This window comes from Muntiacus reevesi, chromosome 9, assembly GCF_963930625.1.
Source record: "Muntiacus reevesi chromosome 9, mMunRee1.1, whole genome shotgun sequence".
Taxonomy (NCBI): Eukaryota; Metazoa; Chordata; class Mammalia; order Artiodactyla; family Cervidae; genus Muntiacus; species Muntiacus reevesi.
In genome coordinates this window covers 35,112,720-35,134,765 of record NC_089257.1, presented here as the reverse complement: position 1 = coordinate 35,134,765, position 22,046 = coordinate 35,112,720, and the positions used below count along the sequence as shown (strand labels likewise).

The 22,046-nt window shown below is 53.3% G+C and overlaps 1 protein-coding gene across 3 annotated transcripts; it reads right to left on the bottom strand.

The window, feature by feature from the left end:
• Positions 1-1,317: 1,317 nt before the first annotated feature.
• LRRC32 (leucine rich repeat containing 32) lies at positions 1,318-21,508 on the bottom strand. 3 transcript variants are annotated; one of them, XM_065944032.1, is made up of 4 exons: positions 21,373-21,508; positions 20,630-20,798; positions 16,596-16,686; positions 1,318-11,677 (listed from the first exon to the last, which is right to left on the bottom strand). In XM_065944032.1, the coding sequence occupies exons 3-4, from the start codon at positions 16,680-16,682 to the stop codon at positions 9,770-9,772; spliced, it is 1,995 nt and encodes a 664-aa protein (XP_065800104.1). In that variant the 5' UTR covers positions 16,683-16,686; positions 20,630-20,798; positions 21,373-21,508; the 3' UTR covers positions 1,318-9,769. The 3 variants fall into 3 exon arrangements, with proteins under 3 accessions (XP_065800104.1, XP_065800103.1, XP_065800105.1); XM_065944031.1 differs by lacking the exon at positions 20,630-20,798; XM_065944033.1 differs by lacking the exons at positions 20,630-20,798; positions 21,373-21,508 and adding an exon at positions 20,473-20,620.
• Between the last annotated feature and the right edge of the window lie 538 nt (positions 21,509-22,046).

The following is a 22,046-nucleotide window of genomic DNA, read 5'->3' as shown; positions in this document are numbered from 1 at the left end:
GCTCTTTCCATCCCGATCGTGGGCCACAAATCCATGAACCATTACCAGGACCTGTGAGGTTAGCAGTCCCACTACCTACAGAAATCACAGATGTTTTCATGTCAGCTGTTGAACTCATGCTCAACAGCACTTCAAAGTTATAGTAATTATCACATCTGCAACTAGATCTTGTTATTTTAGCATGTTAATAAAAAGCATATATCATCCAATCACAATTATTTTTTAATAGTTTGAAAACTGCGTTCAGTGGGATTGATTTCCTTTGCAATCAAGTGTATTTTTTTGTTTTATGAATTAGAAAACCTTGTTCTGAAAAGGGGTCCACAGGGTCATCAGACTGCCAAAGTGTTCATGCACAACCAAGGTCAGAACCCTTCCTATATGGGACTCTTGACTCACATATTCTTGAAACTTGTGCATGATACAAAAGGAAAGGAATTAAACTTTCATGACCCCAGCCTGGAGTCAGGCTCTGTGTCAGGTGCTGGGATACAGAGGGGCCGGATGGCTGCTTGCTCTGGAGGTGCTCACAGTCTTGATGGGAGATACAGTTTCACAGCTTCTGCCACTCATTGTCCTGTGGGCTGGGGACCCAGGTTCTCAGATTCTCCATGATAAAAAAAAAATAAATCAGAAATCTAGATTTTTTTTAATATGGTCCCATATAAAACAACTCTTTCAAGTTTTAAATGTTGGCAGCCAATCCAGATTTTTATAAACCACTGTGTGGGCCAAATAAAGCATGTCTGGGGGCTAAATCTGGCTCAAAGGCCACCACTTTTCAACCTCTGCTCTAGGAGGAGAACAGAATTCCAGTTAGTGTGAAACGAATCACTCTGTGGAACAAATTGACTGGAATTCTTGAGTGTCCACCCTGCGCTGCCATGTAACACCTCCACTCTACTCCTGCAAATCAGAGACGGGATTGGAGCCCTGGTCTTGTAAAGGGAAAAAACATAGGAGAAGGAGCTCCACAGTGGGTTATGGTGGAGGGGGGTCCCTGCAACCTGGCTGCCATCCAGGTGAGGAGAGGTCTGGCTGGAGACAGATGCTACAGTGATGAGGGCATCAAGGGAGCTATGGGACGAGGTCGACTAAGTGATTGTGTACCCAGAAAACCCAAGAGCCTCTAGCAGAGAAGCAAAAAACAAAACCAAACCAAACAAACAATAAAACCCTATTTGAATAGGGTACAAGATAAACATGCAAAAACCAATTATTTAAAACTTTTTTCTATTCTGACAATAAACACACAAAAATGAAAATAGGAAAAATATTCCATTTATAATCTTGACAAAAAGTCCAAAATAGGTTAGGAATAGATTTAACAAGAAAAACGTAGGGCCTATATGAAGAAAGCTTTACAGTCTTGTGGAAAGTCTGAACACGAGAACTGAATATATGGGAAGAAATACTAATACTCCTGGATGGGAAGACTTATATCATAGAAATGTCAAAACTCCCCAGATCAGTTCCAAATAGAGTGAAATGTTTACCTGGAAGAGTAAATGCCTGGAAATAGCCAAAAAGTTATGGAAAATAATAACAGTGCAAAAGAACTTGCATTATTTTGTATCAGAACAAACAACAAACTTCTCTATTATAGGAATAGAGAAGTATATCAATGAAATATACAGAACAGGAAATACAGAAATAGATACCAAATATATATCAGAATTTAGCATTTGGCAGAGTGAGCTTTTGATTATTTAATACATGATGCTGGCAAAATTACAGTACATTCAATTCAGTTCAGTCACTCAGTCATGTCCAGCTCTTCTAGACCCCATGGCCTGCAGCACTCCAGTCTTCCTTGTCCATCACCAACTCCCAGAGCTTACTCAAACTCATGACCATCGATGATTCCATCCAATCATCTCATCCTCAGTCATCCCCTTCTCCTCCTGCCTTCAACCTTTCCCAGCATCAGGGTCTTTTCCAATGAGTCATTTCTTTGCATCAGGTGGCCAAAGTATGGAAGCTTCAGCTTCAGCATCACTTCTTCCAATGAATATTCAAGACTCATTTCCTTCAGCAAAGGGAATAGGACATCCAGAAGCAAGTAATTTTTCCATCTTCATAATAATTTTAGATTATTTAAAGATTTAAATGTAAAAAAAAGAAAAAAAAGAAAATTTAGACTATATGAACAATCTGAGTGAAATACTCAAATTGAGAAGCTATGAAAGAAAAATGAGGCTCCGAAAAGCAATTTAGAACAAAGATACATAAGCAGAGTCACATCTGTAGCTATTACCCACATTTCTGGCAGGAAGCATAGGAAAAGATTATCTCACAAGTTGATTGTGGAAACATGAAACATCATTGTTTTTTTGAAAAGTAGCTTTATTAAAATTATGTATCATATATATGGGCTTCCCAGGTTGCGCTGCTGGTAAAGAACCCACCTGCCAATGCAGGAGACATAAGAGGCCTGAGTTTGATTCCTGGGTCAGGAAGATCCACTGGAGGAGGGCATGGCAACCCACTCCAGTATTCCTGTCTGGAGAACCCCATGGACAGAGGAGCCTGGCCAGCTACAGTCCATAGGATTGCAGAGTTGGACACAACTGACGACGCGACTCAGCATAGCGCGGCACAACACAACATCACATATACGTATCTGTCCATTGATGTAGAATCTCACTTGTAAGTAGTTATCTGACAGAAATACAATTCCAGGGACTACGGGTATATGAACAAGGGTGATTTTACAGCATGCTTACAGTTGCAAGATATCAAAGTGTTTATCTTCCAGTTGGTGAATAGTTGAATAAATTATGGAATATTCACACTATGAATATTGCATACTGTCAAAAATGAATCAGAGCTATCGGTTTGTTTGGTGGGATTTCCTGGAAGTATTGCTGAATAAAAAAAGTAAGATGCAGGAAACTGTATATAGTATGATCCCATTTTTATAAAACAATGATACATGCATAAGTATGTTTGCATTATATTTTAAATATGTCTGTCGATGGTGAGTTGATTATGGAGAAAACATACAGGGTAAATAGGAGAATGTTAGAAAGTTACCTAGGGTGAAAGAATATGGTTGGTGCAAGCTGACATGGGTAACTTAAGAATGGTGGAGAGAGCCAAACCCATCCAACGCACCACCCAAAATTTTAAATCAGGGGCCTTTGGAAAGTGACTCTCTTATCCTGTAGCCTAACCAGCCCCCTACCCCACAACTTGACTCTTTGCACCCATCCCTTGACCATCCCTCCCACCACTTGTTATGCATGGCCTTCCATATTTTCCTCCATGACTCTAGAATGGGACAGCCAATGCACTGAAGGGAGGGGAAGGCTCAGAGGGTACGAGGGTAAGGGTACTTTTTAATGCATGAGAATGGACCTCTGGGTCTAGAGTGCAGCTCTTGCCAATTAATGGGAGTGAGGGGAAGAGGCTAGAAGGAATATTAATTCACTCACTCCACTTTAGTTCTCCTTCAGTCTCAGCTTACAGACTCCATCCTCAGCGAGGACTTCCAGGCCCACCCATTTCATCTCCCTATTATTTCCTCCTATAACACTCATCATGATTTGCCACATTGTCTTTATGTGTGTGTGTGTGTGTGCACGCGAGCATGTGTTTACTGCCTATTCCCATCCATCCCCCCAAAAAGCAGCACCACCAGGGGAGGGAGCTTGTATGTACAGCATAGTATGTCAATTAAACTAAACAATTTCCTACTCACTTAATCTTTTTTTATTGACTCACTCTTTTATTCATTCCTTTATTCATTTATTCCCTTATTCATTCCAGAAACACGTTCTATTGGCCAATGACTTTTCCCCTGATCTGAATCTTCCACTTTCTAGGATGACTTTGGGGAGAGGGGGAGGCTGGGAGTGGGGACATGACTGCAGAATTCCGGGAATGCCTCTACAACTTGGGAGAGCTGGGTGAGTGTAAAGCTCTCTAGGGAAGGAGGGAAGATTTCAAAAAGCAAAAGGTGCTGGAGGATCAGAGAAGAGGACAAAGTTGGGAGTGATAGGGTGGAGGCTGGGCAGATGGAGACTTCTCTCTGCCCCCGCCATCCCCAGGCCTGCATCTTCCTGCTGCCCAGCGTTTGCTCCACCAGGCAGAGGCTCTCCCCATCTCCACATGTTGAAATCCTACCCTTCCTTGCAGGGCCAGACCAGATGTCCTCGAAGTCTTCCTTTACTCCTCCAGCTGGAAGGGCTGCTCCCTGCTGCAAACAAACTTCCAAAGTCTGGACCTCCCTCGTGGTGCTGACCACTTCCTGCTTGTGCTATGGTGCAGCCCCTCCCTCTGCCCAATAGGCAGAGGCTCTGCCTGTCTGTTCCCAGGGATCTCAAGGGGCCCAGGGCCCAGCACCAAGCAGATGCTCAAGCCTAATATGTGAGCAGCATTGTGTGTTCAGAGGGCAGTGATAATGACCCCATTTTACGGATGGGGAAATGGAGGCACAGATGCAGGGCATGATTTGCTTCCAAAGCAAAGCTGCAGCACAGCCTAGACTCAGCCTTGCCTATTTGGTCCCAGGGGCAGGGTTCTTTCCAGGGCAGCTTGGTGGGAGGTGGGGGTAGGGTGCGGTGGGGTGGGAGCTGGGTCCTGAGAACCAGCAGGCCAGAGAAATTTAGAGTTCGAATGGCCAAGTTCAGGGAAAGCACAACTGGGGAGGAGCCAAGGTATTTATTATGCTTGGTCTCCAGCTCCAAACAGAGCTGATGGATGGAGCTGCTCCAGTTCCTATAAACAGCTTGGGCCTCCCTCCCCTCCATGTTCTCAGCACCACAGCCCCAGCTGATCCCAGGGAGTTGAGGGTGGAGGGGAGATGACTGAGGGAGGGGAAAGAGAAGAGGAGAGTGGGAGGCAAGTGGGGGGTGGAGAAGGGAAGTCAGGGTCCTAGAGGCAAGAGGAACCAAGGGGAACAAGGATGGTGAGAGAAGATTCCTCTTCCCCAGAGCAGTCCCACTGGGTCTCCGGAGTCTGTCTGAGAAGTCTGTCACCCATTCTTGGTTTGATCTTAACCCCTACAAGACTTTAGGTCCTAGAGGGCAGGGCTGTCCATTCAGGAAGCCTTTTCTTTGAACTTGCCTGTGTGCTGGCTCACGGGCCCCGGGGATACAGAAGGGACTCTGGGTAGGACCTCTCTCCAGGAGCTCCTGGTCTAGTTGGCAGGTCAGGCCGACACTCTGATGTAGCAGCCCAGGGCAGCCAGAGCTGTCAGTGGCTGGAGGAGGGAAATCAGGATAGTCTTCTCAGAGGACGTGATGCGGGCAGGGGTTGAAAAGGAGGGGTTTGGCAAAGGGATCAGGGTGGGTGAGACATATTGAGGAGAGGAGGTGGGAGAGAGCCGGCAGTTGGGAGGGTCAGGAGGCAGTGCTGCCTAATGGTTAAGATCGCTGGCTCCAGAGAGAAGCAGGGTGAACCTGGGTTCAGTCTCAGCTCTGGCACTTGATAGCTGTGGGATCTTGAATCTCAGTTTCTCTAAAGTGAAGATGACAATTACAGAAATGTTTTCAAAGCATGTTAGAATTATCTTCGGCCATGGACGTCAAGTGTTCAGTGCAGACCTCAACCTGGAGGTGCTAATTAAGTGTCAGCTTGGAATAAGAGGTGGGAGGCGGCCAGAGAGAGATGGGACTGGAGGGTTGCAGGGACCTGACTTGCAGGACCTGTGAGCTGCGAAACAGCAAGGGCACAGAGATCAGACAGTGGATCCTGGATTCCAGGGCGGGGGATTGAGCCAGCACAGGGAACCGGCAGGATGCAGCAGCTGGTGGGCCAGGGCTGCTGGCTCCCCACCCTCCCACCTGGCCTGCAAGGCTAGTCCTGCTGGGCCCTGGCCCTTGTGGAGTGCCTCAATGGCTCACTGGAAGCCTGGCTCAAGTAGCCTGGTGACCTGGCACTGCAGTCTGTCTGTGACAGGGACTGTGCACTGGCCTCCTCTCTCTCTCTGGAACTTGCCGGATGCTCTGATGACCTAGTTGGCAGCTATGTCCATGTTCAGCTGAAAACAGGAATTTCTGCCTTGCTGGGGGTCTTGGCCAGGTGAGCACACTCCTCTGTTTGCCAGGAAAAGAGGTCAGGGGCCTGGAGGCTCCCGCAGAGTCCTGGACTGAGCTCAGTCCGTGCTACTGTCCCGGGCATGTGTCTACTGTCCGTGAGCCATCAAGGAGCGTCTCCTGTGTGCCAGGGCGTTGAGTCACATAAATGCTCACCACCGCCACCCCCCAGCCCCATCCATGAAATAGGCATTTCAATTTTTCCTTTGGAGAGTAGGAGCTGGGAGCAGGAACAGAGAGGTGAGAGGCCACAGCCCAGAGAAGAAGCTGGGCTGGAGAAATCGCCAGGGTACTTGGGGGATGGGGGAGGCAGAGCTGGAGCCTGTGGGAGAGAAGGTGGAGAAGAGAAGGTTGGCACCTGCAGAGGGGGTAGTGTCTGGCTGTGAGGCAGCTGAGAAGGGGAAATGGAGCCACATGAAGACAAGCACAGAGGGCTGCAAAGTGGGAGAGCCTGGGGGCCCACTCCCTGCCCTCTAGACTTTGCCTCAGTGCCCCTCACCAGACTCCCACTCCCACCTCAGGGGGGCGACTCTTATTGCTTTCCCTATACCCCACAGCCCACACTCTTATCCTCCAACTCTCTTCTAGGAACCAGGAATGCTCTTCTTCTGACCCCTCTTGATTCTTCCAAGCTCAACTTTGAGCAGCCTGGCTGATCACTCTCAATCCTTCAGCCCCTGGGGGACCTTTAACTCTCTAGCTGGGGAGGCCTTTGGGTGTCGCGGTAGCAGGGCTGGATGCTCAGGAAGGCCTGGGGCTGGAGCCCGAGATGTGGGCATCATCAGAGTGACGGGGCAGCCACATCAGTGAGTGTGATAACGTTCCTGAGAGGAGTCCTGCTGATTGCCATTCTGATGGCTTGAAGAAAATGAGCACACAGCAAAGACTGAGAAGGAGTTGCCTGAGAGGAAGGCATCCGGGGTCCTAGATGTCAGGGGAGTGTCCCAAGGGGAGGGTGTGGGTGATCGGGGGATAGAGGCAAGGGGCCCCGCTGTGGAGGGGTCAGGGAGGCGTGATCTGAAAAGTACATCCTTTGACCTCAGTCCTGGGTTGGGGAGATTGCTGGGGACAGCTGGAAGTGGCCTGGAATAGATTAGGATGGAGGGGAGGGAGAGGAAGCTACTTTACTGAGGCATTTATCCATGATGTCGGGAAAGGAAAGGGGAAAGCGGTTTAAGGGTCTTCATACTGTTTTTAAGATGGGCAAGACTTGAGCACAGCTGATATCTGCGAGGAGGACAGAAGCAGAGAGGAGAGGCTGAAAGGAGAGGAAAGTGAGAAAATAAATGAGAGAGGACAGGACATGCCCAGGGCTGCCTCTGGACGGGGTGGGGAGAGGGTACAGAGAAAGCACTCGAATGGAGCTGCAGAGAAAGGCGCTAACAAGTTCCTGCTGGAAGTCACCATCTTCTTCGTGGGTGGGGAGCGGGGTTTGCCGAGTGTGAGGAGACAGAGGTGTGCAGGGGACATGATGGTGGCTGAGGCACCAAGAGTCAAGATGGTGAGACCCAGGGCCTCAGTCTCCCACCCAGCGGTCCTCAGCCTGTCTCCCCATGGGTCTGCCATGAGGCTTCAAAGGCTGGAAGGGAAGTAGAGGAGGGCAGGGTTCAAGTGGATGCAAAGATTCCCAGCAGCAAGGAGGAGGCCGGCAGGCTGCACCATTTCTCCAAAATCATTGTTTAATACATTCATGTGGGTTACACAAAGAGTGGGTCCTGAGGCCTGGGTTGTGGCCTGGCTCCCAGGTGAGAGCAGCATCGTGTAGTGTTTTCAAAGATCAGGCATGAAAAGGCCCATGCCTTGCCCTCAGGCCTGAGGAAGAGTGTTTGTGTGCAGTGAGCACCTGTGGTCATGATCCCGAACAGGACTGGACCCACCAGTTGCCCCGTTCACCACCAGGGCCCCCGGCTGGGGCCAGGCCACCAGGCCAGGTTCTGGCCCTGCTCTGCCATGGACTCCCTGAGTCTTTGACCCTCTCTCAGCCTCAGTTTTCTCATCTGTAAAATGGGGTGGACAGAGGGCCGTTTTCATCATCTCATACTTTACCGAGCACCATCATGAGCCTGAGTGCAGGCCAAGCACAGCAAGAAGGTGAAGACATTGACACAGAGTCCTGGGCTCATCCCAGGGCTTCCTTTGTCCCCAGACAGCGCACGATTCCATGGGTTATATCTGCATGGGATTTTTCTATGCATTTTTCTAGGGGGGAGAAACTTCCCTGCACGATGAGGACCAGAAAGGGAGGTTGGAGCCAGCATCATCTTGTGATGTGACAGCTGAGAGAGAGAAGGAAAACTGCCCAGGTCCAACCCCCATCCCTGACTCCCTCAGTGAGGTCTGAATCCACCTTTTTTCACAAGCTCTGTCCTGACTTGAGCAGCTCTGAGCAAGTCCCATTCTCTTCTTAAGTCTCAGCTGTTCTATCTATGTACCAGGGAGGTTGGACTCAATGGTCTCAAGTTCCAGGCTATGCTCAACAGAGGGAGAGAGAGGGAGGGAATTCAAGGGCTCTCTGCCCTCCTGGAAGAGAGGAAGGAGAAGAGTGGGTGGATGTGCCCAGATGCTCCCTGGCCCTGTTCCAGCCATATGGGGCCATTTCCTGTCCATCTTACAGCCTGCAATGGCCAAGCTCAGGCTCTGGACGCAGGAGGATGTGAGTCTGGAGCTCAGTTCTGGCATTTCTTAGCTGGCGATCCCTGGAGGGAGACTTTCAGAGCCTCTAGTTAAATGGGATAATATACCAACCTCAGACGGTTGTCATAAAGAGGCAAATACAGGCTTGGGTTTGTTACTGGTGCCAAGTGTGGTGTAAAACAGAACCAGATACATAAGGGTCTTACTCCTGGCTCACCGGCCAGGGTGGGGCTGGGTTGGAGCAGCAGGCCTGAGCAGGGCCTGGACAGGGAATGGGGGGAGGGCTAGGGCAGTTATCTGGACCCCTGTGTGCAACCTGAGGGAGCCAGGTAGGAAAGCGCCTGTTGAGAGCAGGAAACAGACCAGTCCAGTGCTGGGCCAGAGCCCAGGGAGACTGCCTCTTAACCAGACCCTGCCAGAGCTGCCGCAGCCTGCCTAACAGCACTGGATCCAAGCCTTACTCAAGTGGCTCCAGCTCTCTTCCGGTCACAATCTCTTCATGTTCCAGAGAAGCTGAAAGTCATTATCAGAAGATGTGACAAATAGTCTGCTTGGAAATGTCTCAGACAAATCCTCTTGGTCTTGCCCCTTTCTTGCCCTGGCCCAGCCAGGGCAGGACTATCCACATTCAGCCAGCTGGGGCTGCAGAACTTTGGAGCCCCAGCTTTCACACTCCACATGGTGACCGCACACTCTGCAACCACCTGCCCACCCAGACTGGGCAATGCTGAAGGCAGGGATGTGTCTCATACCCCGGCGCCCCCAGTGCCCAGGGCAGGGTGTGGCACAAAACAGATGCTTGGCAAAGCTCTGAAGATCTGGTGGGGTCAGCCTTACCCTCTGACACTTCTGAAACTGCCCAACTTCCGGCTTCCACAGCTGGACCCCATGATGTGCGGCCTGAGAAGTAGGTCACCTACTGGTATAGCAGGACATGGGGAAAAGAGCTCGGGGCTGGGACGGAGAGACCAAGGGTCTTGGACCCTGGCTCACTGTGTGATCATGGGTCAGTCCCCACTCTTCTCCGTGCCTCTGGCTCCCCCACTGCCCCAGCAGGGTCTCCCGACAGAGCCTGTGTGTGGCCTCCAAACTCTCTAGGCTTTGTACTGTTGGCTAAACTTCTGCCGGCGCACGCAGCAGCAGGTGGCCAGAGTGGTGAGCAGGATGGCAGACACCACCGCAAAGGTGAGAATGATGATGAGGTTGACGTTCTTGAGCCCCCCCTTCTCACAGTCCTCGGGACGCACGTGACTCAGGGACACCTCCTCCTGAGAGCCAAAGCGGCAGATCAGGTCCTGGGTGGCGTCCACATCTACACGGCCCTGGTGCAGCTGGGCCGCCAGCCAGCCATTGCCGCAGCAGCTGAGGGGGTTCCCCTGCAGGTAGAGGCGCCGCAGGCTGTTCTCCAGGCCTCCCATGGCACTGCCTGGAAGGAGGCTGAAGCTGTTGTTTCTCAGGTCCAGCACCTCCAGAGACACAGCCTGTGTCCAGGCAGGCAGGCGGCTCAGGCGGTTCTCGGCCAGATTGAGCCGCTTGAGGCAGCTGAAGCAGGGCAGGTCCACCTGCAGGACGTCCAGCCCATTGCCCTGCAGGGCCAGGACCTCCAAGGAGCCCTCCAGGCCCGCCAAGGCCCCTGGGGCCACATCCAGCCCAGGGTTAGAGGAGAGGTCCAGCTCGGCCAGTGGCGTGTGGAGGAAGGCACCTGCCCGCAGTATCTCCATCTCATTGTCTGCCAGGTTCAGGACACGGAGGGAGGAGATGCCAGAGAAGGCCACACAACCCGAGGGTCCAGGCTCAGCTGGGCCCCCGCAGGGGCTGAACCGGTTCCCCTGCAGGTTAAGCCTCTGCAGACTGGCCAGGCTGGCGAAGGTGTATGGGGGCAGGTCCCGTAGGGCGTTGTCCTGTAGGAGCAGCGTCCGCAGGGACCCCAGCGCCCTGGCGCCCAGCTCAAGCATCTCCAGCGCATTGTGGCTGACATCCAGGAGCGTCAGGCAGGGCAGGGAGCCCACGGGCCGGGCCTCAAAGGCCCGCAAGCAGTTCCGGCTGAGGTTCAGGGACCGCAGGGAGGTCAGGGGCTCAAGAAAGCCCTCCGGGATGAGCTCAATCTCATTGTAGCTCAAATCCAGATTCAAGAGCTGGGAGAGGGGTTGGGTGCTGGCATTGCGGCTGGGGTTGGAGAGGGGCAAGGCTGACCAGCCCTCGGAAGGCGCATGGAGGCCCTCGCCTCCACCCCGGGGTGGCTCCGCAGGGAGCCGGATGAGGTTGTTGGACGCGTTCAGGTAAATGAGTCTCGGGAGTGAGCTCAGGTCGGGAAAGTGGAGCAGTTTGTTCTCCCGCAGGTCGAGCCAGGAGAGCTGGTACTCGGCCCTCGGCTCCGGGGCCGTCTGAAAGGCCTCGATACTGTTGCAGCTCAGATCCAGGACGCGCAGCTGCTGGAGGCTGAAATCGGAGATGCAGGTGAGGGAGTTCCTGGAGAGGTTGAGGTGCACCAAGCGGGGCAAGGCCTCGAAGGCGCCGTCCTCGATGTCCATCAGCACGTTGCTGTGCAGGTCCAGCCGCTCAAGGGCGGGTGTGCCCCAGAAGGTGTGGCGGCCCAGGCGTGTCAGGCTGTTCTCCGCCAGGGAGAGGGTGCGCAGCGCGGGCGCCTCCCCCAGCAGCTGTTCCGCCAGGCCGCTGTACAGGCTGTTCCCCGACAGGTCCAGGGACGTCAGGTGCTGCAGGGGGCCCAGTCCCCCAGTGTTCAGCGCCGTGCCCACCGCCAGGCGGTTGTGAGCCAGGTTGAGGTGTTCCAGGTGGGGCAGGGCCTGGAAGACCCCTGGCTGGAGGAAGCTGATCTCGTTGGTGCTCAGGTCCAGGTGACGAAGTGCCGTGTACAAGCCCAGGGGCAAGGCCAGGATGCTCCGCAGCTGGTTCCCAGATAAGTTGAGGACCTCGATGTCCCGCGAGAGCATCGAGGGGACCTGGAGCAGGCCACGGCCCTGGCACCAGACCTCCTTGTCCACCTGGGGAGGGTGGGAGGGCAGGGAGAGCAGTGGACATTAGTGCATGCAGTAGGAGGTAGAACCAGACACTCGCCTCTAGGAAGGATGACTTGAGCCCCCACCAGGCGTGGCTCGGCCTCTCTTCTGTCCTCCCAGCATGATTCAGGTCCTCCACCCCAGCCTAATCCCCCTAGGTCTGCATGATCCCTACCCTGCTCCCTGCCACTGTCTTTGGTACATAGTACAGCGGTGCTACCATCAGGCAAGACTCAAGGAAGCTTTGATAGGTAGACCATACATATGATAGACAGAAGGAAAAATGTACTAACAAAAAAAAATTCTGTACTGATTATTATCCTATTTTACAGGAAACTAAGCCACATATCATTTAGAGTTACCCAGGGCCAGTGAGGAGCAGGGCCAAGCTGGGACCCAGGCCTCCTCGTTCCACATCCCAAGTTCCTTCTATGGACCCAGAGAGTTAAACTTACCCAGCTGATGTTAGATTAGAAACCACTTTGGGAGAAATGTTTCCAAAAGGGAAAAATGCTCTTTCCACTCTAGTCCTCTGTTTTAATTGTGGTCCCTCACCCTCAGATCTCATTCAAATCCTCACTCCATAGGGCACAGCTCTGGTCCCAGAGCTGGCCTTCCTTGCTGACACTCCCTAGATGTGACCTCTTTCCCGCTGCCCCATCTACCCCCACCCCACTCCACCCCATCAGTGGCTTCAGTTCCCATGGTCCAGTCCAGATGGGCCCCCAGAGATGGGGTTGGGGCAGGGGAAAAGATGACCAGAGTCCCAACCCGTGTTCTTTGTTGACAAGACTGATTTTGCTGTGTGAGCTCCATCTGGTTCTGATCCAGAATGTAACTCATCCTTCCCCAATGCCTATTCAGCATTTTATATTTTATTTTGCATTTTCAGACCCATGGTCTCGTCGGATTGTCATGGTAACCTGCCCATCAAACATGATCACCCCTCTTTAAGAAACCCAAACTCAGAGAAGGGAAGACAGAGTCTAGGATCACCCCGCTGGTGAGGAACAGAGCTAATAGCTTTTGAACCCCAGCCTCTTAACAACCAAAGACCCCACTTTTGTCCTCCACCACATGTGCCTTCAGGGGCCAGAATTCTTTCCATGTGAATGCAGTCTCCCGCTGTCATTTCCGGCACACCAGGAACCCCAGCCTTTCCCAGCAAAGGCTCTGACTTCCATAAGCACCCAGCTCAGGCCCACTACACCCCAGCCTCTCTGTCTCCACTGACCCCTTCTGATAGGTCTGCCAGCCAAATGCCTGGCAACTGCTCAGAAACTCCACTCTGACCATGCTGCCCTTGACTTAAACCCCTTCCAGGCAGAGCCAGGACTCTCAGTAGGGTTCAATGCTGTTTGTGGTCCCTGCTGATCTCCCAACCCACCCTAGCCCAGCCCACACCTGACCACACCCCACTGCACCCTCCCACACCCACCTCTCAGCCTCCTTCCTGCTGCTCCGCGTGCTGGTTGTGCTCTGCCCAACCAGATCAGGATCATGACCTCTGTGTGCTGAGCACCAGGGTCTCCTCCACCCAGGAGACTTCCCTGAATGCCGGGCAGGTCGGGGCCTCCTCTGGGCTCTCACAACTCCCTGTGACTATCTGAGTGCGGACTGGCTAGAAAGTGAGCTCAGGGCAACGGGTTTGATTGAGTGGATATTTGGACCTGGCCTTTCTGAGCACCAGAAAGTGCTCAGTACATTTTTCAGTAGATGAAAGACATCATCAGCTTAATACAGGTCTGAGGGACTGACTCAATCACATTTCTGAATGATAAAGAAAAGGGATGATCCATTCATTCAGGGTTTCCCAGATGGTGCTAGTGGTAACAAACCCGCTTGACAATACAGAAGATAGGGTTTGATCCCTGGGTTGGGAAGATCTCCCGGAGGAGGAAATGGCAACCCATTTCAGTATTCTTGCCTGAGAAATCCCATGAACAGAGGAGCCTGGCAGGCTACAGTCCATGTGGTCTCAAGAGTCGGACATGACTGAAGCAACTTAGGACGTACATCCATTTATTTAGACTACAGTCAAAGACTATTAGAATGCAAAGGGTTCAGCCCACCCCCTTCCCAGATGGGGAGACCAAGCCTAAAGATGGCAGTAACCTGAATGAGGTCACAAGTCAGCAGCTGGGCCGACAGGGTCGGAACACAGCCTGGGTGTTCCCTGCCTGGCCCAGCTCTCAGCTTCCTCCCAAGAGCCCAAGGTAAGGGGACGGATGGGGGAGGAACCAGCTGTCTTCCATCAGGCATGTGTTACTCTTCCAAGTCCACACGGCACAGTGACCGGCATTCCTCAGAGGCCCAGGGAAAATCCCTGCCATTGGGCACCAGTGCAAACTAGAATCCTCATACTCCAGCCACCTTGCCAGACCTGCCTGGCTCCTTGCTCCCTCCTCCCTCACAACCTCTCTGCCAGCTGGGGCTACTGGGCAGAGACTCCTCATCCATATTCTCAGCTCCCTGAACCATCCTGATTAAAGAAGAAACAACAAAATGAACACAGACATAACGTGTGTTGTGTGGGGTGGGGAGCGCCTACCCCATATGTAAGCCCAGCCCCATTTCACCTCTGGATACTCAAAGGTTCCCTGGGGCACCAGCCCCTGAGAGCTGAGCCAGGACATAAAACTAGCCCAGTCCAGCACCCAATCCTGCTTTCTGCCCAGTGCCCAGGACCCCTGTCACAGAGGCCCAGAGGTGGCTGCCACGAGGCAGGACTGCTCAGCTCTCCAGTTCAGCAGTTCAGTCCAAGAAGGAGCTTGAAGACCAGGGCAGCTCTCAGGACACCATTTGCAGGGCACCCACTGCTCCCTGATCTCTGAGCCCCCAGCATGAGTGACTTATGTGGGGAGGGGTCTTGGGAGCATTCAACCTTAGTCAGGTTCAGAGCTTCCCCTGATGACCCCCATCCACTCTCTCGGATATGCCAGGATGCCATTGCCCAGCTTCTTTTTTTTTTTTAGGAGGGAAGAGGGTGCCACTAAAACCCCATCATACTGCCTGCACACAGAAGGGAAGCAGGGCAGCGAGAATCAGCTGGCAGTGGAGAGCATGAACTCGGGAAGGAGGGGTCCAAATCCTGGCTCTGTTACTTCCTGTCTGTATGACCTTGGGGCCACATCTCTTCTCTCAGCCTTAGTTTCCTCAGCTGAAAAGAGGAGTTCTGGGCAGGACAAAATGAGAGATAGTCTTTAGTGTAGAGCAGGCCCCTTGCTAGCCCTTGGCATGTGGCCATTTCTTTTTACTACTGAAAAGCATCATAATGCCTTCCGTGGGAGTTCAGAAAGTCCTTTCCTGCCTGTTATCTCCTTTGCCAAATCCAAAGCTCACCCAGATCCCCTCTGCCTGTTGGGTGGCCCAGACCCTTCCTCCCTCTGAGCCTTCTGCCCCAGGTAGGATGTGGGGCTGCATGTGGTGACGTGTGAGTCCTTCTCTGCCTATTATTCTGGGTTCTGGGAACCCTGGAAGGGCTCCAAGGAGCACAGGTGAGGTAGCGACAGCAGACACTGCAAACCCCAGGCAAGTGCCACTGGCCCTGGTTGCTAGCACAGGCACCTCCAAAAGCAGCTGCCCACCCTGTGTCACAGGGGCTTCCCTGGTAGCTCAGCAGTAAAGAATCCGCCTGCAATGTAGGAGATGCAAGTTCGGTCCCTTGGTTGGGAAGATCCCCTGGAGAAAGGAAATGGCAACCCAGTCCAGTATTCTTGCCTGGAAAAATCCCAATCCATGGGGTCACAAAAGAGTCAGACATGACTGGGTGACTAAAACACCAGCTCTGTGTCATGAGCTTCCAGTCCCAGGATCAAATGAGGCTACTGGAGAGCCTGTCCCTTCCCCAGCCCAAGCTCTGGCCTTGACCTCAGTGACTGTCCAGCCTTACAAGTAAACTAGATAATCTCTTTTCTCTGTACCACACAGGGTCACAGTAACCTCAGAGCTAGTTTCCCTGACTCCAGGCAGGAAAATTGGACAAAGTGAATCAAACTTTGTCACTGCCCTTGAGGAGCTCTTGGTCTGGTAGCTGAGTCAGGTATGGACCCATTTACCAACTACCCTATGTGCTCAATGTTGAGAAGGAGGAAGGCTTAGGACTGTGGGAGCCCAGAAAAGGGATGGCTTGGGAAGGGTCAGGGAAAGCTTCCTGGAGGAGGCAGCCTTTGACCTGGGCAGTAATAAATGAGAGGCATCACAGCAGGAATACGGCAGTTGGGCTCAAGTTAAGGAGCTCAGTTAGGGAGGGGATTTGTCCCCAGGAGGGGCCCAGAACAGAAGAGTCTTTCCCAGCTGCCCACCCTAGGTTCCCCACACATATACATATTCTTCAGGACTTCACAGGTGGTGCTAGTAGTAAAGAATCTGGCTGCCAATGCAGGAGATGTAAGAGACGTGGGTTTGATCCCTGGGATGGGAAGATCTCCTGGAGGAAGGCATGGCAACCCACTCCAGTATTCTTGCCTGGAGAATCCCCATGGACAGAGAAGCCTGATGGGCTACAGTCCATGAGGTCACAAAAAGTCAGACACGACTGAAGTGACTTGGCACGCACGCACACATATTCTTCAGCAGCCAGCTGGACCCTCTGCCTTGTGGGGGCGGCTTGAGGAAATAGAGTCCCTACTGGCCTGAAGTGAGTGACCTCAGACAAGTTGGCTAACTTCTCCAAGCTGGTTTCCAATTCTCTAAAACTGTAATAATTATACTTACCTGGCAGGATTAATAGTAAACAAGGCATTTAGACATTCTAGTAGGTGCTCATTAAATGTGAGGTTTAATGGCATTAAACAGATCCCCTTCCCCTTCTGAGCCCTCTAGCCTCTGGCTTCTGGGGCAGTAGGACACCCCGGGGGCAGGGGATATGAGGAGCTCTCCCTGACGAGGCAGAGCATCTTACCTTCCTACAGGGCACCTTGTCTCGGTGTTGGGAGGTAGCCAGGCCCAGGGTCAGCATGGCCAGAAGCAGCAGAATCTGGTGGCTCATGGCTCTGCACAGGGCGGGAGGAAAGGGGAAGATGGTTAAGACCGCAGGCTCCTTGCCACCGAGGGCTCCCACCACCCCCTCCTGTCTGCACCTGCCCTCAGGGAACCCCAGACCACAGCGGGAGCTGGACTGAAGGTGCTGTGAATGGGGCACCTTGTGAAGGTGATGGGAAACAGGGCTGCAGCCCGTCACAAAGGGCCTTTGGTGCCAGGTGGTGGAGTTAAGCCATTACCTTGGACAAGGGTTTTTAAGCAGTGGGTGACAAGGTCAGATTTGGGTTTCAAAAGGCCCCATCTGGTGGAAGACAGCCTGGAGGAGGTGAGCCGGAGGCAGACAGACCTTAAGCGCTGCCCTGGACCAAGTTCAGGGCTGGGCCTCTGACTCCAGTTCCACACAGGCTACAAGCAGGTCCCCGCATCTTAGCTCTTCAAGTTCCAAACGGAATTCCTCAATCCCCCCACTCGCAGAACCTTATTTTGCCCTTTCTCTTTTGATTTTCTGATCCCCGAGTCCCTGCCATTGTTTTAAGGCCGGGCCTGGAGCCTTGACAGGAAGCTCCGCCAGGAGGCCTGCCCTGCCCCCAGCACTGTGGCCCGTGGACTTCCCCAGGAACAGGCTGCCAGGCCCTTAACTTTCACTGAAGCCACCGCCTACACAGTGGGACACCCAGGCCTGCTGGGCCAGCCCTTCTCTCTATGAGCAGCCTGGTTGAGGTTGAGGGGGACCACAAAGGCCCCAACCGGGTCACATCCCAGGGCTGCTAGGGGCTCATTCACGGGGAACCTGGGCCAAGTGCTAGCAACACACAGCTCAGTTCGTCAATTTCATTCATTCATTCATTCATTCATTCACCCACATCTTTACTGAATGCCTCTTCATGTCTGGCTCTGTACTGGGAACTGGGGACACAGATAAAGGCCCAGAAGTGACCATAATATAAATACATACAAAACATTAACAAGGAGAGACACATAATATTCTCCAAGAGCACTGGACTCAGAGTCACCCACACCAGACTGCTTCCTCTGTCTCCTTCAATTACCTGCTGTGTGACTTTGTACAAGTCGCTTTACCTCTCTGAGCCTCAGTTTCCTCTTCTGAGGCTAATGCCAACCTCGCCAAGTTTTGTTAAGATCAAGTGAGACGTATTCTATGAAAGTGTCACACACAGAGCTCTCACACACTAGGCACTCATCTTGACACTTTACAGCTATGAACTCATTTACTCTTTCCAATAATTCAATGACTTGGCTTCATGATCACCATTCCCACTGTGCAGACAGGAAAACGGTGGCTCAGAGAAATTAAGCAACATGCCCAAGATCACACAACTAACAAGTGACAGACCCAGGTAGTTAGGTTTCTGGATCTGTGCCCTTAACCTCTACGCTATAAGGTCTCCTGCAGGTGCTCAATAAGTAAGTGCTGAATTGTGAATCTGAGGGATGCTTTATTTATTTATTTTTTTTTTAGGGATGCTTTAGAAGATGCATTTATAGAACCTTTATGGTCTGAGTCTTTACTGTTAGAACCCATAAACATCCTTGCTATGAATTGTAAATGAAGGCGGGTGCTCTGAGGTCCTTCCTTGTTCAGATAGGCAAAGAACGCAGTGGTGTCTTTTAAGCCCTGCTCCCCGGGTTCCCCCGGGGCCATGGGCCCCCTGCCCCACAGCTGTTCTCCCTCTCACCTGCGTTACAGGTTGGGCTTTCACAGGAAATTCTGTTCTGCTGTTTAAAAAGCAGAACATCACCCCCCTTTTGAAAGCCAGTATACTCGGAATTGAGTGGAAACCCTTCAGCAGGGCCTTCGAGGCCCTTGAGGAGCCTGCCTGCCTCACCAGCTCTGCTCTCCAGCTTCATTTCTCACTGTCCCTTTTCCTATTCTGTTTTCTGGAAGCCTTGAATCCCCTTCAGTTCTCTAAGCATCTTTTCACTGCCCCTAACCTTCACTTCCTCCCCTCTATTGTGCTGAATACCTCCTCATTCTTTGGGTCTCAGCCTAGATGTTACCTCCTCCAAGAAGCCGTCTCTGGTTCTCCAAGTCTGGGCTATATATTGGCGCCAAGCATTCCATCAGCCCCTGGTTCCCTTCCCTTGACCCCACCACCTCCCCCCATCACCATGGGACGTGTCCCCAGGGCAGAGGGGCCTTGCTGTCCACTGGGACCCATCTCACACTGTGCAGGTCGGGGAAGGAACTGAGAATGCACACGTGGCGCCTCGGTGACATGGCAGTTTCTCTCCTGGACTCTCCTTTTACCTCCCTGCCACACTCCCTCCCCTCATCAGCAGGTTCTGTCCGCTCTTCCTAAAAAAAAAACAGACTCTGGATCTGCCTACCACCCCACAGACTGAGGTACCACCGTGACCTCGGGCCTCAACCCCAGCAACACCTTGTTCCCACCCTGATCTCTTTCAGTCTGCCCTAAGCATAGTAGCCTGAGTGATGTCTTTAAATCACGTATCAGACCATGAATCTCACTGCTTGAAAACCTCCCATAAAGTCCAGATGTACACAATCTGCTCTCTGACTCCATCTACCATTTGTCCTTCCCTCACCGAGTCCTACGTTTCTCGCCATTCCTCAAGCAAGTGCCCTCCTGCCTCAGGGCCTTGGCCCTGCTTGCTCCCTCCACCTCCCCAGATCTGCTTGTGTTTTACTGTTTTCCTTGTATTGGTTGTTTCCTAATAGTTTATTTCTTATTCTGAGAACAGGGATCTAATAAGCAGTGCTCACTAAAGATCTATTGAATAAACAGCAAAGTGAGGGGTACCAGTCCACTGCAAAGGGCTGAGTCTTGAGTAAGGATAAGGTAGGTAAGGATAAGGGAGGACCTGGGTTAGTTCTGAACCTTCCCAAAGGGGCTTTTGTTTCCTGTTCCCCTGCCAAATCCCATCCTATCTCCCAGGTGGGCACCTGAGCATCCAGCGGGGCCCGTCCCTGCAAGCACGTGGAACTCTGCCCTGCCATCCAAAGGAGAGGGGCCCCTTGATGGTGGCCACCCTTCAGCAGTGCCCAGACACAGTGTGTAGAATTTGAGGGTTACTCGCTCTCAAGAGGGAGGATTGGGATCACTGAGACCCAGGCTCCCATCCTGACTCTACTGCTCACCAGCCCAGCGCCCTGGGGCACGTCCCTTCACCTTTCAGGGTCTCCATGTCCCATCTGTAGAGCAAGTAGCCTGGTTCCTGTTTTGCCACTGTTTGCCCCCAGTGGTTGTGATGATCAAGCAGAGAATGGCTGTGAAGGTACCCTGGACAAACATTGTCTTTCCCAGTGGGGACAAACTTGCAGGGCTGAGCAGGCCAGGCGTGGCGAGGAGTGCTCAAAAGGAAGGCCCCCAGCCTGCAGACAAGTGGCCCAGGGAAGAGGAGGCCAGAAACATCTTAGGACTCTGGGAGGAGAAGTGCCAAAAAAAAAATGTGTACGTGTGTGTCAAAGTGTGTGAGTGAGAGAGAGAGAGAGAGAGAGAAATGAGGTGGAGAGGCGCTACCAATATTAAGCCCGTCTTTAGTGTTTAAGGATGTTAGATACTCTTCTTAGCACTTGACATGTATCATTTAATTCTCACAACAACCCAATGAAGCAGTTACTATAATTTCCATTTTACAGATGAGAACACTGAGACTCAGAAAGGTGAAGTGACTTACTCCAGAGTTACCCAGCTCATGAGTGTTTGGGGATTTAGCCCAGATCTGTGTGCTGTGTGTTTTTCAGCAGGTGTTGAGCTGCCTGCCTCCTAGAGAATTTGCCCACGAGGAAAACCAGGCTCAGGGAGATGACTTACCCAAGGTCACATAGGCAGTAAATGGCAGAGTCAGGATCAGAATCCAGTCTGTCTGCCTCCTAAAGCAAGTGTTTCCACAACACCAGGCCAAGATCTCCTTTCTAGCCCACTCCACACATCCCCCAACCCCGACACACGCAGCAGCAGACAGGCTCACAGTGCCAGCCGGGCTTCGGGGTGCTCCTGGGTGCTCCTCTCCCTCCTCTCAGCCTGGATCACGGGCAGTCGGGTCCTGGGAGAGCTGCTGTGGATGTTCCCAGCCAGCAGTGAATCACTAAGGGCAAGCCCCGTTCTGGAGACATGTGCAGCCCACGGGGGAATTAGACCTTAACCCAAAGGAATGTGTCTGTGATGGCGGAATTTCAGGCAGCTGAGGGTGGGGGTGGGGGTCCCTCACGTCCTACCACCCATGAAGAGGGCTGGCTGCGGAAACCCTAGGAGAGAGGTGGGTGCCTCACCCTCTGCACCCCTATAGATGGGCAGGCTATCTGGTGCGGTGGAATGGGAAGACCCACACACCCGCTCCCCCCCTCCCGCCCCCCGCCAGGGTTAGAGGGCAGTAGGAGACCAGAGACAAATCCTGAACTGCCCTTGACTAGCCTGTGTGTTCCCTAGGCAAGTCCCAGCCTTTCTGCGGTTGTTTTCCCATCTGTCAAATGGGAACGCCGGCCTCGCCCTGCCCTTAGCGGGAAAGATCCGCTGAGCTAGGAGCCTGGAGCCGAGGCAGGGTCAACCCTGGCCCCACGTACAAAGTACTGGTTGGGGTGGGGGGTGTATTGCTGAGGATCAGTGTCTCGATGAACCAGCCCCAGCACAGCTCCGCGCCGGGTGCTCGAGAGGGGCTCGGGACCGCCAGTTCCCCGAGGGGCCGGCCAGCCTCGCCCGCTGGGCGGCTCCTACCTGGCTCAGCGCGGCCGCCGCTCCTCTCCCGGGCAGCCCCGGCACATTTTGCGCAAACCTGCCCTCCCCGTCCCACCCCGCGCCAGACCCCGGGGTCACGGCCCGAGGAGGCGCACGGCCGCTCCACCGCCCCACGGGAGCCTGACCCACGAGAGGGCGACTGGGGCTCCAATTTAAATACCTCTCCCGCCGACCCGCCCCACCACGCCCCCCCTCGGCCCGGCCGCGGGGTCCTAGCGCCCGGCCGGCGCGCCCCCGCGTGACTCGGTTTATCCGGAACCCGAGAGGGGAGGAAACCGCGAGGCTAGGGAGCGGCGGGTCGAAGAGGGCAGGATGAAAGGACGGGGAGGGAGAGGGGTCGCTAAGGAAGCGCTGTGCCACCGAGGCCGTGCCGGGCCGCCGCACGTGCAGTTCGTGGCCCCGCGGGGTCCGGAGGGGCGGGTGGCTCGAGCAGCCGCCGCAGGTCCGCAGAGGAAATCCGGCCTGGCCCCGATTTCCCCCGCTGTTGGCGCCGCCGCACTTAGGGGAGGCAAACAGGAGAGGTTACGGCGGGGCTGAACACGGAAGGAAATGACCCTTCACTGACCCTGGGGTGGCTGGAAAGGGGGTTCCCCCACACCGCAGCCATCCCCTCTGGTGGGTCCACAGTCCCCCCTCTGGATTGTAGTGTGGTG

Bases quoted from the DNA above. Each gene is read 5' to 3' on its own strand.
- LRRC32 (XM_065944032.1), bottom strand. From the start codon at position 16,682: ATGAGCCACCAGATTCTGCTGCTTCTGGCCATGCTGACCCTGGGCCTG. The intron at 11,678-16,595 runs GTAAGATGCTCT...CACCCTCCCCAG, and splicing joins ACAAGGTGCCCTGTAGGAAG to GTGGACAAGGAGGTCTGGTG.